The sequence below is a fragment of the Falco punctatus genome, assembly GCF_963210335.1.
Source record: "Falco punctatus genome assembly, chromosome: 13".
NCBI lineage: Eukaryota > Metazoa > Chordata > Aves > Falconiformes > Falconidae > Falco > Falco punctatus.
This window is the reverse complement of record NC_137593.1, coordinates 1,872,273-1,894,144: the sequence shown is the minus strand read 5'-3', so window position 1 is coordinate 1,894,144 and position 21,872 is coordinate 1,872,273. Positions and strand designations below refer to the sequence as shown.

The window sequence follows — 21,872 nt, the reverse complement described above, 5'->3', positions numbered from 1 at the left end:
GCTCCTGCAGCACAGCTGCCCACTTATTTATTCCCAGTCTGAACAAAGCAATCATTGAAAACATTAAAAATTACTTCTAATTTCACAGGAAGCAAAAGCTACTGGGGAGCTATTATTTAAAATGAAGCTACATATTTTCTGAGATACTCTGCACACGCAGGTTTCACTTAAGCTGTGAATTTGCACCGGACTTCACACAGTTTCACCAGCAGTCATCTGGGAGGTGCACATCGCCCACCATGCCCTTATACTCCTCACGAGGACAGAATGGCATGACAACACCTCACTTGGTTCCTTGCTACCTTATAATCCTGAGAAAACCAGCCTCCAGAGCAAACAGCAGCTCATGAACTCACCCACACAGAGCACACTGAAAAACTATAAGGAAAGGAGTAAATATACGAAAATTATGTCCCAAGGCCATTCAAGTTGCAAAAGTCAGCACAGGGTCTATTTGGATGCTCTGGATGTTACAGTCTGTAATTATACTACTGCACACTTTTCTCAGCAAAACTAATCTCTTAACTGAGGCAGAGCAGAAATGGTATTCAAGGGTAAATCTGAGTTTCCAAGCCTGACCACCAGCCTGAGGGCTGGCCATGACCTTCACGAACAAGCCATCAGTTGTGACTTGCTCACAGCTTCTCTTTTCCTGAAGGCTGCCCTTGTTTGATCAGGAAGCAGGCTGTGGGCCAAGTGAATTATTCTCGGCCCATGGGCTGTTCCATGCCTCTTTCAAACCCAAAGACCCCTCAGAAAAAGACAGCTGTATTTGGGTATGATTCATTCTTATTCAGGAATGGAAGGAGGGAGGAATTGCTACGTGTTGGGTGCAGGTTTGCTTGTACACAGTGGCTCAAATTGTACTCAAGGCAACCTGACGTGTACATCAGTAGGTTGGTCAAGGGGAGAGGTGCAGCCTGCCCATGGGACAGGGAGGCAGCGCTGCAGGACCCTCAAGCAGCAACACAGAAGGATATTTTATCATTGCTGTATAGCATGTGTACGCCAGCATGTGTAAAAAAATGGCAATAGGAGACACAAGGCAGATTAAAATATCTCCAGGTATTTGTGTTGCAATCATATCCATATACTCATAGTAAGTATATTATTTATGTTTCAAATCACGGTAAGTTTTTATATTACTTCCATCTCAGTCCGACTTGCTAACTGAACAAATGGTCCAACATGCTAATCCGGTAGGAACAGGACTGACTTCAGCTCAGGTCACATGGTGCTGCAGCAGTAGATAGGGTCTTTTAATGCTTCAGATCTGGACAAGTTAATATCAGAATTAGAAATTACCTAGTTAATTTTACATTCTAATTTACTGTGTTACACTAAACTATCAAAAAAATATTTCATCTTGCCCAAAATTACTGCGAGATTATTTACCTGTCAAAGCTTCTTTGCTAACGGCTTTTATTTGCAGAAAAATTTCTTCTTTCATCGCAGCCCAGTTCTCCAGGTTACTGGAGATTACTTCTTTAATACTGTCCAGTTCACTTCTAATAAAAGGAAATAGTGAGACAGCCTTGTTCAGAGTTGAACAATGGTGTTCCAATGTATTTCTGCAAGACAGAAAAGCAATACCAGATGTACATTTTTAAAATGACACAATACTCTTCATAAACTTCAGAACTAAAGTAAACTTGACAACTACTTTTCTGTTATACGATAATTTATACTATATTGGGTTCCAATAATTTAGTGTATGAAATATGCTGTATATTGGATATATTTATAATACCAACTTTTTCCCTTCTAAATGTTGATTTAGAACTTACATGTCTAAATGAAGACAACTATACAGTTGTACGATCACTTTTTAATTAAGAATTTGGCATGTTTAAATGGCTATACATCCAAGCTTATGTTGACTCTTTATAAAAAAATATATATAAGAAATACAGTATTTCCAATGCATTACAAGCAAGCGGTACTCACTTGCTTTTAAGTGTTAATTACTGCTTTTAAATTTGTGAAGAACTTATCCTGTTGCTAATAACATCAGCAATCAGCACTGATATTTTCTGGTTACATTTGCATGTTCACAGGAGGCCCAATTATCAGCATTTCTTTTTGGGTTCTTACCTGAGCACTTGTGATTGCTTATAGGCAGCTTCCTTTTCTTCTTGGAAATAGAGCAAATCATTTTTCATACTTTTTAATTCATCTTGCTTGTTTTTAAGTTCCACTGTTAGGTTTTTTATTCTACAGATGTAAATAAAAAAAAAAATAAATCAGGAAGTATTATTTGCACCACTAACCAACCTTTAAGTTTTGTTTTGGCTTTAAATTAAAAACATGCTGAAAATCTTTTCAAGAGATGATAATCACATATATCAGACGGAGGTATCGGATCTCCAAATGGAGAGAGAATTTAATCTTCTGACCACTGTACGAGCCACTTGAGCAACTCTTTCAAAAGAATACTCATAACACATTTATAAAACAATGTGGAAATTTATATGTCCAATATCAGCTCACATGCAATGCTATATAAAAGTCTTAAGAATCTAGTGTTCATCCACAGATGCAACACAGAATTCATTCATCCTCCAAAAAGCATATGTCATTATGAAAATTTCAGTTTAAAGTTCAACTTGGACACTAAATATTTGGTTACTGTTACCAAATTTTTTCCCATTCAGATTGTTTATTTATTTCTTAATTTCAGACTTTTGTAAAAGATAAATCCCAGTTATTCACTCTTGTTTCCCTTTGCCCTCAGTTTCACACATGATCATGGAACTGTACTTCTGCATTGCAGAATTAATGGTGCTCAGCAAATAATAACAAAAAAATACACATGTAAAATATATTCCTGTCCATTATTTTTACAGCAAATGGAATTTAGGCCTCTTCTGCTTGACAATGGCATTTTAAAGAGCTAAAGAGAAAGTTTTCACAAAAAAAGTTTCCACCAGATGTTATTTCTATGTACCCAGGCAATGACATTAGCATCAAAGCAATCAAAAATGTCAAGTTAGTAAGATTATTTTCCTACGTTTTTCTTAAGGAAGACTTAAGGAGAGGGCAGGAAGTTCTGGACTAGAGCTAGGTTTCCATGTTCCCAGCTTGACCCACAACATGCCAGAGAAAACACACATATATCTTCTGTACTTCCCCCTCCCTCCCCCCAATTCCTTTCAGCGAATAAAACCCAACAGATTTTGGACCCAGAACACTGTTGAGCACAAGATGGGGTGCGAAGGACGTGATCTGGTGGCTCTACCTGGCAAATCACAGCTGGGTGTCTGGCTCCTGCCAGAGCTCCAGCTCTCCTTGGGCTCCCCCCGCACAACACCCCTTGGGGTACCTGCAAGCAATCATTTTGGGTAGAAGTGGATCGAAGGAGATGTTGTCACAGCACCCACTATAAGTATTTGCCTAGAATAGATTGAAAAAATTTTTCATGCTTCCTCCTCCTTAGTCTTCCAGGGTGCTCCATCACAAGACCACGTAAAGGATTTTTAAATTACAGCGCAGGTGACAACTCGCAGCAAAACACTTCAAATCTGACACCAAAAAAGGTCCTAAATCTGGGTCTGGGAAAGAAAAGTTTACTGTTATCAGGACTCACACATACATTGTGCACACACACCCCCATTAAAAATGTAAATTAACTTTTGTTAACACCTGTGCTTCAGTTATGCTTATTTAAATGAGATTATGACACTGCAGAAGTAGAGTATCTGCGATGGGGGAAATGTGATCAGGAAGAGAAGATACGTGCTCATGGTTATGTACAAGGATATACTTATTATACATCCCGAGTCAAATAAATGGGGAAAAAACATTCTTTGCCTGCCGCAGACCAACAGCTTGTTTCCCAGCCAGCAGACAGTGCTGCTTACCCAGCCCCTGCCTTGGCCGCACAGCTGGGCAGAAGGGGCATGGCCACTCGCGGGTTCTTCGCTCCATCCCCACAGCGCTTCCCACCCAGAAAAGGGGGCACGAAACCAGGCGCCTCAGCAGCTGAGGCGGATCCAGCAGGGGGTTTCCCCACTTATGGGATTTCCCACTCTCACCGCCTCACCCTTGCAGTTGGCAGCTGGACTGCCTGCTCCGCAGCCGGCTCAGCCCGCTGCCACCCCAGCTGGAGCAGCTGCGGTCAGGCACGGTTCCTGCAGCCACCTGGCAGCATGCAGAGATGCTGCTCAGTGCATTTGCTAATGTCCAAACAATCTTCTCATTTTAACTGCTTCAAGTTTTGTATGTGTATTTTGAAAAAACACAGCCCTATAACAAGACACAGGAGGACAAAACGGTATTTCCTTTACCACCATCACCTGCCCACAGGGAGAGGAGGGTGGCAGCCCCTGGCAAGCACAGGGAGCTTTCCCTTCCTGCACCGCTGTGCACAGCTGCACACACTGGTCCCCTACCTGCTTAAGATACAGCCCACCTTTGTGCTGGACTGAGCCGCAGTCCCAAGGTACAGACAGCTGACCTGCAAGTTTTGCTTTGCCTCTAAAATTGACCTTTTGACATTACAGCAGTGGTTCTGACCTGTTTATTTTCCAAGCACAGCTACCATAGTGTAAATAAATACATTTAAATACTGTGCTTTCAACAACTCCAGACTTATTCCCACAATTGTAATGAAATCAATGGAACCGTAGGGGAATAACAGACAGTTGATACAATTCCCTTCCTGTGTTACATGCAGAGAAAGAACACCACACAGCACATCCCTACCACTTCACAGTACAAGTTTTTTCTTTTCTTTTAGTTGTAGACAACCATTCTAATAGCCTTCTATCCCTAGAACTACAACTACAATGACATGCAACTATTAAAAACTAATCCCTTTGAAAGCTTTCAACACTTACTGTTAACCTACTGCAAGCAGAGTAAATGATTTATTCGCCTACTGGTGACTCATTGTCACCAGTAAATAAATAGTATTTTAATCAACAAATACTTTACAAAACAAAAGGATGGCAGAAGAATTACCTCAGCCTTTGCTTCAATTCTAAAAAGCAAAAGAAAATGTGAATAATTTAAATTTTAAAAATCAAGTCATTAATATTAATGTGCATTAGTTACTGTTATCAGATCATCATCAAGAATATATTTGCACCAAAATGCAAATCTATAAAAATCTTAATCCTGCTAAAGAAACTTGGATCTGTGAGCTCTGCAAAAACCAAACTGCAACACCTGGTAGTTAAAAAAAGCAAGTTGTTTTGGGCTCAAGTATGATCACTGGGGAAAAAAAAGAAAAGATAAAACTTAAAAATAATTGAAGAAATTTCTGGCATTATCTTCTTAGGAAAATTTACCCATATCTACCTGTAAATCTCCTGGAGGTGAAGGGCAGGAGGGGAGAGAATAAGATCTGTTTGATTGCATTTGGGAGCAGAATCAGACTGGTGTCACTGACTAACAAGGAAATGTCCATCCCCTTTAAAAATTACATAAATCCAAATCTATTATTTATCATTGAACAATAACAAATCAAATCTTTGGGATCCATGGAAAACTAGATGCTCATTTTCTATTCTTACTCATTCCAGAACTGGCAATATTTGAAGATCTTTTGGTTTAAAAAAGAAACCTGCAAAAAAGTACACATTTTCTTCCTCTTTCCATTCCAGAGATCTGATACAATGTGGTTAGCACGGAATTACAGCTTCAGAGTGCAAAGGACCACTATCAGTATGTTCTGGGCATTCACACACAAAAGAACAGGTGGAGAAGGCAAGATACTTTCACTCTGTCTACTATCATCACCATAAGAAGGAAGAAAAATAAACATGTTATTTTGGTGGTATTTAGCACAAGGGAAAAAGTTCAATGGATCATTAAATGCTGGCATGATAAGACAATTGTGAGAACATACTGATCTCATCCTCTGTCCTACAGTTCACATGAACCGTGAAAATTAACATCCCATCTTTGCAGCCAGCTTACTTTCTTAGTAAATGCAGGAGGAAGCCTGCCCAGAGTGGGAGCTGAATTATAACATGTTGACTACTAGTGTTGACAACGAAAAGAACAGCATGAGAAAAATAAAGTAGTAGTTGCAAGGGATTCTTGCCAGCAAACAAATATACTCATTGTCCTAAAAGTTAATGACAAGAGCAGTTACCATGTCTGCTCAAATTTAAGACGTTGCATTTCACAGGATCAGAAGAAATAACCTTTGCAGACTACACGGCACATAGCCCCTTTACAAATCCCAGCAGGACCCACTTCAGCCTGAATGAGCAATTGCACCCCTAGTTGCCTGGAGTCAGGGGGGACAGTATGCACAGAGGAGGCTGGAACATAATGTCAATGAAAAAGGTTTCACTACAGTATTTTCAGCTCCATGAAACTCTAAAGACCTACTCAGAGCCAGAAGTTGCTCAATTTCATTTCAGCATACTGCATTCCTTCTAATAGACAACTCAGTGTGCATGTCTATGAAGAAACTGACTATTCATTCATAAGTTTAGCATGGAATATGTATAAAATGCACAGTCTGAAACTTGTTGCACTTAGTATCATCCAGAAACTTCTTTAAAATGGTCTTTTTTTATATTCTGTTCAGCATAGACTGCTCAAGTTAAGACAAGACTATTCAGGTGTCACTGCAGGCTAGCATACAGCCCGATTTGACAGCAAATGAAAATTATCTCTGACAACCAATCAAGAAGTTCTTTGTGAAGGTCTCCATCAAGTCTCATGTAGGCTGACAGTCATTTCAAATCTTGCATTAATTGTTACCTATCTTTATTATCGCAGCAGAAATATAAGATGTATTATGAAGACAGACTAGGTAATTTTTGCTCCAGCAAAGGTGTATCTCTGGAATAGGTCTGAAAAAACAATAATAGAAAGACGACTGCCTTGTCACAACCACTTCAAAATTTATCTTTGAAGAAACCCAAGATATAATTTCCCAGAGCTACCAATCCAGTTACCAACTTCATTTAAAGTAATTACAGTTTACATAATCTCGGTCATAGCAGTCACACTTTGCACTGTCAGAGCAGTGTAACTCAGGAGTAACTTCTTCAAAGTCAGTGAAGCTATACTGATTCAGTTAAAAACGTAATTCAAATATATTTCATTTTATGTGTTTGGATTTTTTTTCCAAATTAGACAAGTGTCTTGCTGATGAAGCCAACTCTGTTACACACATTTTTACATCTTTGAATGCAAACAGAAACTATATTTTTCCTCTTAATTCCAAAACTGTCACAAACCAAGTAAATCCATCTTATCATTACTTCTTCCTTGCCAAACATGAAATCTTTTTCCCTATCTTCCCTCTGATGAGGGGCCCCTTGACCTCCAAATCCACAGGGCCCAGTGATCTAGAGCAGCAAGTGACCTTCATACATCCCAAACTCACCTCTTTACTAGAGAATCCTTCAGAATACAGCCATGGTCAGAATAGCTTACCCTAGATTTTTCTCTGGGTAGCCACCTTCCCATTTTGCAGTCTTAAAAGCAGTCAAGTACAAGAGGCAGTCAAAAACAAGAGAAAACAGGTGTCTCAGTACTCAAGGATTAGCCTGAGTTCACCCTCTGGTCCCATCCAATTTCATTGCTATGTGGCTGTAAAGAACTCTAGAACATAATACCTTGTCCTGTATGCACACCTTCTGTCCTGTATTAACCTTCTTCAGAAAATAACCACAAAGCTTTCAAATTTCACTTTGAAAGATAATAAAGCAGAACCCCTGTGGATTTCAGCAAGACATTCTGAGCATGGACTGCATGAACCTGTTTAAGGCTTTGCAGTTATGCACAGAATCATTTTACAGCTACGGATCAAGCTTGCAAATCTCACATTAAATTATAAAGTGGAGGTAAATGGAGGCACAAAGAATTATTCTATTATAAACTTCTTGATGGGTCATTCTTGCTTTTAACCGGTGGTCACAAAACGGATAGTAACTCACTATAGCCAAGCAATCAAAAGTTTCAACTTCAGTTTACAGTGTGAACAAATAAATGAAGACCCATTATAGGAAAGGAAAAAAACCCCAACCACTAATGTGCGTCACACCATTTTCTTGTATCTACCATGCAACAGAGGATATTAAACACAAATTCAATTGTCTTGAGACTTCACAAATACCATAACCAGGTTACAATAAAATAATATCTAAGCATTACTTTAATCTCTCATGTGCAATTCTGCTGTCCACAGTCAGTTAAGTTATACAGCAACCTGTCGATCCCTTTCCCTAGTAAATGGGTAAATATGGCCTTTGCCATCGTACATGATGCTGTGCGAGGACTCCGTGTTGGAACCACACAAGGGTATAACAGAGGAACTAGTCCCTGTAATTGCAGATGGTTGTGAGCACTGAAACTGCAAAACCTCTGTTCAAACAATAAGCAAAGACAGAACTGAAAATGCATGCCTAATGGAAAAACGTGCACTGAGGGAGATGAACTACTTCTACTTTCCTGAGAAAAGTCATCCATCCACAGAGGCACATGTAGACTTACATGGAAACTTCACTGGAGCCTTCTTGTCAGCAGCCACCTCTCAAGGCCATTTTTGCATTATGTGGCACCATCCTTAGATGCCAAAAACTGTGATAACTTTTTAAGTGTAACTTCAAATTTTAATTTTACCTATTAAATATGAAAATATTTTAATGAAATATACATGAAAAGTATGCATGGAAAGAAAAATGCAGATTTCATGTTGCCTTTTGCATTTTCTGCTAACTGCTGTTTCAGTCTCTTCCAGATAAGGAATTTTGTTTTGCCTGAAGAAAGTAGATTTTATCAGGAATTTGGGAGAAGGCTGAGCATTACTGCAGAGTTTTGCACTTCATGAATCACTCTTCTGAACTATCTCTGTGACCAAATTTGTCTTGCTTATTAATAATCAATCTTGGCGCTTAATCACCTAAATAGAAAAGAACTTGTCAAAACTAGAACCACCACAATTTTAACACATCAAGAGTGGGACTGAGCTATCGCTCCCCAGTAGCAAAAAGCACGTATCCTATTGGGAGGACACTGGCTTCAACATACTTTACATAAGAATCTAATAGTAAAAGATGATTTCCCCAAGGCACTGTGCTGATTGGCCTTCTGAGACCATGACAAGATTCGTCAGTGGCTTGTAAGTATAAAAGTGACATTCACTGCTGTACAGAGGGTGAGCACAGGACCTGGGTGCCATGAACCCTGTTGCCTTTTGCTGGCTCCCTGCACAAGCCTGAGCCCTACCTGAGTCATCATGACACCATCAGGGCAAAACATACAGGCCAGTTTGCAGCTATTAAAAAGAACATAATAAAACATTTTGGCATTATACAAAATTCTGCTTGTTAATAAGTACTCTTGCTCTTAAAATTACCATGTAGCTAATTGGAGAAGTACATACTGATGTTACTTACAAAACAGATTCAATAAAAAAGTTGAAGGCGCTATTTCTTAATAAACTTCATATCCTCTCTTCAGAAAACTCACACACAGCACTTCCAAGTATAAACCAGCTCTTGTGAGCTTCTAAACACTGCAACTTGAGCTACCTAAAATAAGAATTAAATGCATAAAAAGCCAGGAAAATTCCAGCACTTACATGCTCTATATTCTCCCTACAAAGAAAACCCACTACATTATTTCCTTTTGCTAACGATGAGTGCAAAACCCAGGGGCTCACTGAACCCCATGCCCAGCTGATACCTCTTGGCAGCCTGACATATCTACTTGTCTCTTCCAAGCAGCCGCTGAAGGAGCACACACCTGAGACTTGCCCGGAACATCTGCAGCGTGATGAAGAATACTCATTTACTACTTTATGAACTGCTTTCTTCTTATGTGTTATATGATACACCAATATTATTCTGAAAATACATTAGTGCTGCAGTGGTTATAATGTTTTTTTCATTACCCATGCTTTCTAAAACACTCAAAAGATGTGCGATCTCCTAGGTTACCCACATATGACGGTACATGATAAGAATAACAGACTGTATGCCCTAAACCATATTCAGAAAAGGAGAGGTTCTTTGCCTCTATTTCATCCAGGTTTGGCACTCAGCAATTTTCTACATCAACTCAATTCCACTTTATCACTAAATATTCAACAGAAACAGTCATTAAAAAAACCCCAAACTATTAAAGTGACCTTTTTGCCTTGTGTTCTTTCCCTTCAAACCCTGTTTTTAAAATGATGACACAGTCCTTAAAGCATGTACCACTCCCCATTTCCAGTACTTTCAGTCTCCTAGGACAAGAAAACTCATGTCATTTCTACCAAACTGCTGTGTAGGCTGGTAGCCAAGTGTAGAGCAGTGTGCTGTTATCACTGCTCAGTCACTGTATTATTTTATTACACCTTTAGACTCTACTAAGCCAGGTAGTTACTGTTGCTTTCCTAAGCAATCGTGTTGCAAAAAAGATTTATTTTAGGCAAGTTCAATAACAAAGGGTTTTCCACAGTATTAAGTTTTGCTATTGTGGTAGGAACTAATAAACTCAAGAAAACATACGCAAAAAAGCACAAATATGGACTGTTTCCCAAGTTACAATGTTAGGTTCACATTATCTTTAAGATTTTATTATTTATGGATAAAATTTTCAACATCTACACGCATGACTCAGCAGCATAAGTCTCACAGTAGTAACCAACAAGTAACTCCTGTAGATTTGTAGAAAAGTTTCCAGGAATCTGTTTACAAGGGACCTTTGACATAGGACTCGCTAAGTGGTATCTATACACCTCCTCACGTGTCTAAACATCATAGAAGTTTTTTGCTCCTTGTCCCACTCATGATATACAGCACTACTATACCTTTAAAGAGCATCTTTACTATTTAAATCTATTTTACATTTCTTATGTTGGATGTTGCAAGAATTATCAAAAGTCACACCACAAATACTGCGTAAACCCCTTGTGCAGTGTCACAAATGTCAAAAGCCATCGCCAGAGAAAAGCTGTTCATAAACTCAGCTCTAGGGACTCCAGGAATCTAGGGCGAGTCCCACACAGACACGGCTAAATCAAATCATACTTGTATCTCCAATGAATTACAGAAGTAAGACCCCAATGAAAGTGCCCGTTACTAATATGTCTAAAGAGCTAACAGACCAAAATCAGTCAGTCAAATGACACACCAGTGATTCAGCTTAACTAAGCATGAATCACTGCTCTTGTAGGCAGCAGCCAGGCTCTCGTAGAAGAGGAGCCAGCAGCACAGAGCACAACGCGGTACCGGCTGCACAGCCTACCTCAAGTTGGCACGTGTATTGACCAGCATTGCTATTTCAAGCTAGCCACAGCCCTTCAGGAACAGCTCTCATGCAAGTATTCTGGAATTAAAGTGATTTTAACATCGAATAACACTTGAATAGCTAAACCAAAGTAGTGTAGTTAACTGCATGATGGTTAGTTTCCCTTCTTCTGACAAAATCCCTAAGGGTAGATAACTAATTTCTGCAAAAGCTCAGGTTCCCAGGTGGCTTTCAAGGTTAACCACAAGTACAAACAACAGCAACACTTTAACCTAAAAGGAATACAAAAATGAAACTGTCTGCAACTAACAAGAAAGATTAAATCTCTTGGTCTACCAGAGATAAAACAAAAAGAGGCATATTTGGCTTCTGATAAACATTTGCAGTTTGAGAGGAATGATTTGTCAACCTTGCAAGAACCAGAAGATAGTATGTTGAGTAGTTAGTTTATGCCAACAGCACAAGGTAACAAGAGAGGCCCAGGATAGTAAAGAAGAGATAAGGAGTATTTAGACAAGCTACTTAAGGCACAATAGTTGATTTACAGCCTGAATGAAAGCGTACTGAAGGTATTCCACTTGATTTCAGCAGGTTTTAAATCAAGTCGAGTCTTACAGGAAAAAAATGCAGAGATAAAATTTTTATTAACTGTTTCAGCTTTACTACAAGAAGTCAGCTAAATGAAATTTTAAGTTTACCTCTGGCAAAGGATCCTCAACAAGAAGAATGTGCTGTCACCGCATATGCTAACACACAGAATACTGCCACCATAACTGCCACCCAGAGCCATTAAAGGAACAAGGAGCAAATGCACTCTTCAAAAATACAAAGTTAAACCAAAGAAAACACTGAATAATGGGGGGGCTGCAGGATGTTCAGTTCAAATGAAAAACGTATTGCAAGAAACACTATGAGTAGAGTGATCTACAAGATAAATGTGTTTTGCTCAACTTTGTGTGAACTTGTGTTTTAAAATTAATCTTCTATTAGTAATATTACTAAACACAAGCCTAAGTAAATCCATTAATAGCAACATTAAATTCTTAATGTATGAGTGATTTGCAAAAAGAAAAGTAAATGGATTTGCGTGCTTCACCTATAGACAAACTGTAGTTGTCCTGTAGTGTTTCCAAAGCATTCCAGTCCAATCTCTTCAAAGCACTTCAATACTCAAAATGCCCATCACCAGTCCTAGATTGCCTGCTAGCAGGTATGAACTGATCATGCAAGAAACACCCCTATTGGGGGTCTTCAAAATCAAAATGACTGAGCTGATAATTAAAATTACAATCTTATTCTTACAAAAAGCTTCCAACAAACAGTTTAATTCAGACAAGCAAGAAATTACCCAGAAGTTTGTTTACAAAGGCGCCCTTGTTTGTACCACATTATTCTATTAGTCATCAACTTCAGCAACTGCTTTTTTATAAAGTATCTTTTATTAACCAACTATAAATATCAATGTTTATATAGTCCTACTGTAAACAATCAGTGGAATATAACAATAGATTGCAAAATATGAGGATAGAGAATTAGGATACAGAAAACCAGCACATAGTATCCCCCTTAAATCTGACTATGAAGAATAGAAGACAAGAGATAAAAAAGGAAAGGCAGTCCCTCAGGGATTCAGGTCTGGAAGAGGCCAAAACACACTTGTATTTCTTTCACAGAACAGCGCAGAAGATATACAATTTGGTATTATGAAATTTGTTATATTTTCATGGTGTCATAAACCAGCATAAAAGCAACAGAAGGTTCATTAGGAAAAACAAATATCAGTCCAGAAATCCTACAGCAAAAATAAGACTAGAAAAAACACCCATAATGCTAATTATATTATAAAATATTCATATTGACTACAACAATTTCCCTCTCAGTCCAAGTTCTTCATCCATTGGAAATATCCATTGGAAATAACTGCTGATGATGGATGGATGGTTGGATGGAGCTCTAAGCAACCTGATCTAGTGGAAGATGTCCCTCCTCATGGCAGGGGGGTTGGAACTACTTTATCTTTAAGGCCCCTCCAAACCCAAACTACTCTATGATGGACATATCAAAGCTAACAAGCTAGCCTAAAATTCACGGTTGTGAACCTGATGGCACTCTAATAATGGTGGCACAAAACCTGACACAGGTGGACACCAGGTTCTGCAGCCACTGTTGCTGTCTGGACTGCTGCAGTAATGCACTTACAGTACATGGATCAGCCATGTATTTTAATGCTAGTTTGGATATAGCTAGCTTTGCACCCTTTACTGCAAACCCAAAGAATAGGAAAAAATATTAGAAATAATGAATGAGGGAAGGGCAGAGGGAAAAAAACAGTCTTTAAAACTTTTGGTTTATGTTTTGTTTTCTCACGTCTACCCCCAAATGAACTTTTATTTTTGGTGTGCCAATCTGAAGGCTTTGGAACGAAAGCTGTTCTGTAGATGCATCGAAAGGACAAATATTTTCATACTTGAAACTTTGAACTTCCTGTTCCAAGTTGAAAGTTATCATGATGTGATAAAGCAGAAGAACACAACAAAAGCCTCTAAATAAGAGCTGGAAGAGAACACACTTTAAGGTTCCAATCATTGTGCCCTAAAAATATAAATATGGCTCTGAGGTCTATTGCTAACTACTGGAGCTCTTAGGAGTACAAAACTCCCCCTTTAATCGGGACCTTCACATACTTACCAGTAAGCATTTGCAAACACCTGTTTCTGAGGAACAACAGAACAAGCAGTACCCAAGATCTTCATAATTGCTTTAGTATTCTGTATCAGTCCCTCAGAGAGGGAACTGTAAGCTTCTCAGGGTAGGAATGCTGCTGATTTTTTACTTTTACTATGAGACCACAAGCAAAAATTTCAGAACTCTGAAACTCCCCAAACTGTGGAATTTCACATAAAACATTACAACTTTATTACAAAAATGATAAGATCAAATATTTGATTATTTCCCTTTGGGAGCGTGTGCAGGGGAAATACCTCTGAAATGACTTCTGGCCTTTCTTCCACTTTAAATATATTGACTGTTTCTAAACTATTAAGGAATTTAAAACTTGCTTTCAGAGAATATTATGAAGGATGATTTAAATTAAGTATTACAGTACATACGTTACATCTGAGAAAAGACAGACTAATCTTATTTGTATTTTAAACATCTTTGGAATGAAATTACCTAATACACATACACAAGAATAACATCAGACTAGATAATATGCTCTGACCTTTCTGTTTTTGATTCACTGTCAGCTCGATAGTGTTCAAGGTCTTGGTAAAGAGACTGCAGTTCTGCTTGAAGTCCTTTTTCTCGTTCTATACTTCCTTCATAAAATTTAATCTCCTTTTCCATTGCTTTTACTTTTTCTTCCATCGCCTTAAATTCATGAAGTATCAAATAGCTGACCCCACAGTATTTACACACTGTCTCGTCCCGGGACATCTAGAAACAGAAAAAAATGGTAAGATTGATTGTAAGAAACAAGTTGAACAAAAAAAACCCCACCACTGAATGATGCTAAATAATAATAAACCTGAATAATTTAAACTGTTTACTGCTCTGGAGCATTTATAGTCAGACGGTCTTATTGCTTTAACAAATAATAGAGACAAAACTCTGCATTAGCAAAATGAAATCAAGCTACAGCAGTACTTCCACTTACTGGAACCTTCACAAGATATCGAATATGGCAATTTACTATGTGGGAAATCCCACTGGAATTCTAAACTGAAGTATCTCTGAATTATGTTTGATGCATTAATTTAAAATAAAACGCTGGCTTTTACATAGTTCTCTCCTTAATGAATCTGGGATCGCCTGAGCCAGAAAAATGTTATTTACTGTGGGGTTTTGACAACTCCAATTGAAGTAGACAAGATGAAAAGTGGAAAGTGAACAGAATGATGTAATCCAGCAGTCTTTACAAAAATAATTCAAATGAGTAAGGGACTAATTAATATGATGTAGCACCCATGGTACCTGAATGTTGTGGAAAATGTTGCCCATTTACTAGGTATGAAGTATTCACCACTGATTGAAAAAATACAGAGCGTGTAATACACCTCTAATTGAAAGCTAACTTCTTAACTTGAAAAACACTTTTGTCAGTATCATCAAATTATTAAGCTTTGCAGTAAGCAAGCCTTCATAAATACGAACAGAGAGATGTACTCTGGCTTAGATACATACTTATTACTCAGTATATCAGTTATTCCTGTATATTTTAATCATTTTCACTTTGAAAAAAAATGCTTAGTTCACAAGTGAGGCAGAACTGAACCTGCACAAGAAATTGAGATCAAGTAAATAAATCAGCCAGACGAGCCCAAGCAGGTCTGATCTGACACTTCAGCAGGGGAGATGTAAGCATCTGCTTACCAGCACAGATCCCTGAACATGACAGGTTTTACCCTCTTCTTGGGTCACAGCATAAATGCATTTGAGAGGAGATGGTTCAAATTAAGACCAGATCAGAGGATACTCATAATACAGCTAGACAGACAACCTCAGAGCAATAAATATAAAAAGGCATTGGTAAGCTTGGAGACATGAAAGATGGAAAACGGGTGGCAGCTGGAAGAGCAGTGCTGTGGTTGTGTATTGAGAGCTTAAAACACACTTTAACCTTTCTTGCAGTTATCAACTGCTATAAGGATTTTAACACAATGACTTACAAAAATCAGAAAGCTGGAAAACTGCAGTTTAATTCAAAGAATGTAAGAAACCCTTGTTTTACAGAAAAAAAATACATTTTGAGACATTGGGGTAAGCTGAAAGAAATCATACTTAGATGAAAGAAAACAGATTTCAGAAGTTACAAACTAAAGACATTATCCCATGATTCAATAATCTTTAGCACTTTAAATATAGCTTGATGAAAATGATATTTCGGAATGCCCTGGAATTACCAGGCCAAGCTTTATTTTCCAATTTCTTAGTTTTGCCCCAGTTTAAAAAACCCCTAGTTACAGTTGCTCTGAATGAGCTGAAAATGCAAGTTTATTTTTCCTGGCAGCTGCAAACTGTGCTTGGAAATATGAAACTGTTATTCAGGGTAACTACCATAAAGTTCCAAAGCACTAAAATTACTATATTGAAAAAGGACAAAATGAGCTGTTATAAGGAGCACAGGAGGGGGGCTCTTATCCCAAAAAGAACATTGTGCTCTCATGCAGCACCACCACTGCTGTCTTTCAAATAAATGGTTATAAAAATTTCACTGAGTACTAGGATTAAAAACAAAGTAAAAAAATCGGGGTCCCGAACTGAAAGTGTTTTATACAAGTTCTCAAATTTAGTTTTGTTACTGAACTTAAAAATAAATGAAGTCATAGAACAATAAATATTATCTATCTGGACTTAGTGGGAAATGGGTCCCTTTCTTCTTCATATCCACTCCTCAGGTGAAGTAAAAACTTGAAAGGACTTCAGATCAGGTTGAATTTTTAAATTAGTTGCTACATAGTCAAAAAGAATCACAGGAAAGCCTGAGGGCTTTGTATTGCTGCTGTAAGGAAAGAAAGTTCTGTCTTTGAACCAGAACCTTGCTTCTGTACGTGCACAATTATCTGCAACCACTGCAATATACCGTATATAGATCGAACTAGTTTTAAAATATCTATCTGTAGGATAAGTAGCAGTTTCCTAATACCGGTAATGAATTTGGTGTGGGTTGAGTGATGCTCAACAGGCAAGCTAGCCCAAACTAAATTCCATGCTGCAGTAGATTAACACCAATAAGCAAGCCAACTAATTTAAATCCAGCACACATATACCCAATATGCCTAGAAAATTAACAGGACTCAGTTAAAAGTGAACAGCTCCAAAGAGCAAGGGGTATACTAATCTGAAACTTCATCCTAAATCCAAGATTCTTCTCTCATGCCTGTAGTAGTCAAATCACAAGCAGGACTATCTCATTTTTTCTTTTCCTTTTTGCTTCACCCTTCTCTTGCATTGTTAACATTACAACCCAAGTTCTCCTCATTGATACTTAAAATACCTCCTGAAATTCCTGAGCTGGTTGGACATTTTTCAGAAGCTACTGAAGCTTCACACAGACAAGCTGTAGATGCTGATTTCATTCAGCCAAAACAATGACAAAGGTATCTTAGAGCTACACCAATTTAAAAGTCAGAGCAGGAAAGCATTTTATAGCTTTGCAGACTACTTACAAAGTGTTTTGGGGTTTTGCACAGTTTCCAAAAGAAATAACATCACTTCGTCTATGTGTGTATTTCTTTATTTCCACCATTCAATAATTTGTGAACCAGAGTCTTTAGTCATTTATAACCAATTCTGACACTGAGGGCAGAAACATTTAAGTGTCTAAAGCAATATAAAGTCTTTGCAAGTTCTCTGTTGAAGAAAACTCTGGAGTGTGAGTGCAGTCCTTATCAGATAATCCACATAGGAGAGAGCCTTGTAAGTGGCCTGTCCAGAAGAAAAGATTCCATTAGAGCTTGTATCTTAGACATCAAAGCTGATCAACCATTACACAGAAGTCTGTAGGAAACAAATTTTCATTAGTTCTTATGCTTACAAAGCTACCTTTTCTGGAATAATATTATCGCTAAGTAACCACTATGTATACACACAATGATCTATGGTTTCAGATTCCGTATTTCACTGTTTACATTTGATCAAAAGACTGCTGTCATCTTCCCAAATGAAAAGCGGGGGGTGGGGTGGGGGTAACAGCAGAAAAGCAGAGTTTGAAAGGAATAGAAAAGGAAACTATCAGAGCACTAACTAGAAAGGGTACTGGGTCTGTCCTTAGCAGTGACAATAATCAGTGAATAAAAAAACCCCACAATTAGAAATAAAAAACCCAAACAGAAAGTAACTTTACTATTGACCAGGTTTTGGTCAGCTTGGAACAGGGAAACTCAGGGCAAACAGGACTTGAAAAGCTAACAGAGGGATACAAAAAAAAACCCTATTTGAGTTAGCACAACAGTAGTACTGTGTGCGCAATAACATAAAAACAGGCTCACTGAGGAAAAAGTGCTTGAAATAGGAAGATATTTGACCCATAAGATTTTGAGCTACAGTTCTGATACACATTACACCAGATGCTATAACGAAAGGACAAAACCTATATCCAGAACAAACTGTATCGCAAGGTAGCATTTCTAGCTGTTCCACTACAGCATCTGTGGGAGTCGTTTCAACTCAGACCTGCATTTGGTTTTGGAAGAATTAATATTATTCCATGGTTACCTAGATTTCTTTAGCTACCAAGAGTGAGAGGAGAGCTGAGCCAAGATGGATAGTCACTCAAATGACATGTCTGATGCCGTACAGTAAGCATCTGTAGAGCCTAAGTTATAAGGAAAAAAAGGAAAAAAATACTTTGGTGGTGGTCTAGACCTTTTTTAGTCTTTTGAATGACAAGACAGGAATTTATATCCTTTCAACCTGACCATATAACTACAGGGAGCATCAGTAGCGCACTACTATTCTTCTCCTCTGATATTTCAGATTCCACCCATAAAAATTACCATGCTACAGAGCTAAATTCTTGTTAAAAGAAAAATTATCTACTTCCTCTCTTAGCAGTGCTTTGGGATTACAACATTCAGCATATGGATCACTTATGGCAGAAACAGTCCGTTACAAGCAGCTAATAAATAGCCACGACTCTTAAAAGCCAGAACTTCAGTCCTCAATTAATGCGATACTTTTAAAGAGCTTTAAATACATTCCTGTGCATCACTGAAAAAAACCCACAACATAGAGCCATGAGCACAGATGTACTCCTTGTACACTAATTTTTACACTGCAGGGAAGGGAGAGCCTAAGGGAACTGCAGCATTCATCATCCTCCTTGCATTCACCCAGTGCTCCTCAGGCAGGTAAGGCAGTAACAACAGCTCTTGCTCCCTCCCCAGTCAAATCTGTCAGGACTGAGACTGCTTTAGCAAGGACTGGCCAAATCACAAAAAAACCAAATTTGTCCAAGCTACACTTGTAGCAGAACAATATGTAAAGCTCAAGGAAAAAAAAAAACCAAAAAACAAACAAAACCAAACATCATGCTGGGTGCACTTAAATTATTCCTGTATGTTGATTGTCTTATTCTACCTCTACTTGATTCTACCTTATTACCTGAATTTACTTTGTTTTCAGTTTACTCCTCCTCTCCCATACTACTTTCATTTCTCTCATGCTTCTTGTCTCTCTCCTGGTGAACTAGCCAATCCCTATGACAAAAAAGAAATCATTACTCAAACCATTTTCTCAAACAATTTTCTAAGAAGAAACTGGAGTCATGTGCTGTATACGCAAAACGGAAGAGTTATTTGATTTAAATTGGTCTTTTTTTTATTCAAAGAAAGATTTTTAAGAGTCTCAGTAGAAACTTCACTTTCTAAAAAAAAGTTTATTCTGAGTCAAGTTTTCAATCAGAATCTACTCAGAAAGTAATATAGATTGTAATGCCAAGCCATACTGCATACATAATTATTTGCTCCATTTCCATAAAATAGCAGTTGCAAAATAAAAATCACAGTACTTGCTTTGAATACATATGAGTAGTATAGAAATAGGCTTGTAGTAAAAGCAGAATGTCCTGCTCTCAAAAGTTTCGTTCAAAACATGCCCTGAAATAATCAGTTTGTCACGACAGGAAATAATACTCAGATTTCAGGTAGCTTTAATTTTTTCCTGCCTGTGAGTAAAGCAGACTAATGAATCATAAAAGACTGTACTGCATTGCTAGTAACTGCACACACTCACACAAGCCCTGCAAATATCTAACACATGTCCGACAGGCCATGCAGACCTTCCTGGTGCTCATAAGCTCTTTCAGGATGTGTTAGGGCACACTCCGGCTCTCCAGAGCAACGTGGAGCAGAGAGTTCTTATAAACTGAACCACAGTACATGGCAACAAAATGTAATGCCTGTGCAGACAAAAGATAATTTAACCCATTGTTAACCATGTTTTGCCTATAAAACTTTGCCTGACAAATGCTGACTTTTTGCAGTTGCAGACGTTCAAAAGCCCCTCCTAGCTACAACCCAACTGCTTGTGATGCAAGAGAGATGGCAATCCCTCCAATTCCTAGCAACATACTTGGACACTGGTTGCAGAAAGGGTAGAAAAGTTTGAATATAGTGAATACAGCCCTAGCCTTATGAGTATAGCAAGAGATAAAAATGCTTTGCTGCCCTAGGTGACCAGCAGTGGCTCCAGAATTCTCACATTAAGAACAGAAGGCTGGTGTCAGTTGAGAATATCTGCTTTCACAAATGCTCTGATACCACCACACACACACAGTGGTAACAAAGCAGGCTGCCTTTACTCTCTGGGAGCTGGTTTTCCCAAATGAACCGCAGGTCCACGGGTAACCAGTTCCCTGTCGAGAGCTTCCCACCTCTTCAGGCTCTAACATGTGGGCTTACACCAAAAATAAGCAGATATTTTCTACCATGTATTTCCAAAGCACGTTATAGATGCTCAGAATAGTCACATAGCTGAAGCTTGACATCCCAAATATCAATACTTTCTATAGCCAAGTATTGAAAATCTCAGTGGGCATAGGGCAACTCACGAACATCATCTTAGGAAGCATTCATAAGGTGCATGACAACAGGACTCTGAAAAGGCCTCCTGCCATTCTGCATGCAAAAGCTACCATGTTTATCTGGAAGGCACAAATGGAAATGCTGCTGCTTCTAAATCCATATCGATATCCATATTGTAAGTAATAAATAGATTGCTATGTTGTTCACTTCTACAAAGCTAGTCTTGGTGGACGGGACAGGTTCTTTAGCTATATAACACAAGCGGAACTATGTACTACCCCCAGGTTCAAAGATAGCAAGAAAAATTAAAAGATAACATAACATGCTCATAAAGATACCATAACGTGCCCAATCTATAGCACACGTGGCAAATCCAATGAGTAATCATTTGCTACTAGTAATGTACGTGATGTTTTGTGGATAGTTGGATACCACGGAACGTTCTGTACTGATGTGTAATGCAGCTTCAAAGTGCCTGCTCTGCTTGCTTTCTTAAGCTCCCAGGGTGGCAGAACTACTAATCTGTAGGGGCATCTTGTGCTCAATTAATTTTATGATTTATGTTGAGCAGAGGTTATTTATTTGCCAAATAAAATATAAAATTAAATATAAGGTTTTGTTTGCTGCTTTGAGAACTCGGGGTCATTTTACTGCTATTCTGTTTCCCATTTCAGTTACATCTTCAGGGTAAAACCTCATCTTCCCATCTACTTACACTGATTGAACAACAATGCTGAAACAAACAGAAATTTACAAGTTCACAAGCATATGAAAGATTCATCTATCACTAGCAACAAACAACTAAAGGTGAAATATGACAGTCTTCTTTCCTCTTGAGGAAAAATAAATAAACAAACAAAAACACCAAACCCAAACAACAAAAACAGAACTCCATAAAAACACATCTATAACGTTGGAGTAAATGAAACAATAACTTCTTTTTTAGCATCCAGAGTGCTATGATACCTCTCAGATTGAGTTCGATGGCATAAACTTTAAGACATGTTAATACATGAAAAAGCATGCATTACGAGCCAGTGATCTCTGCAAAGTTCTTTCTACAGTCCTGTGACAACAGTTAGCGAAAATGTAGGGCTCTACTGAGGCAGACCAGCCAACTTATTCAGCTGAAACACCTGT

General features: G+C 38.3%; 1 protein-coding gene across 15 annotated transcripts in view; it reads right to left on the bottom strand.

Annotated features, from left to right (window-relative positions):
- The window catches only part of LEKR1 (leucine, glutamate and lysine rich 1), an 80,604-nt gene that overhangs the window by 54,477 nt on the left and 4,255 nt on the right, over nucleotides 1–21,872 (bottom strand). For 11 of the 15 annotated variants that reach the window (XM_080410185.1, XM_080410186.1, XM_080410184.1 and 8 more), the window contains exons 2-4: nucleotides 14,429–14,643; nucleotides 2,095–2,214; nucleotides 1,396–1,571 (exon numbers count right to left, since the gene is read on the bottom strand). In XM_080410185.1, coding sequence (XP_080266311.1) covers nucleotides 1,396–1,571; nucleotides 2,095–2,214; nucleotides 14,429–14,643 — 511 coding nt within the window. Of the gene's footprint in view, nucleotides 1–1,395; nucleotides 1,572–2,094; nucleotides 2,215–14,428; nucleotides 19,407–21,872 lie in introns of those variants that run through there. The other 4 variants (XM_080410176.1, XM_080410180.1, XM_080410177.1 and 1 more) reach the window with 4 other exon arrangements.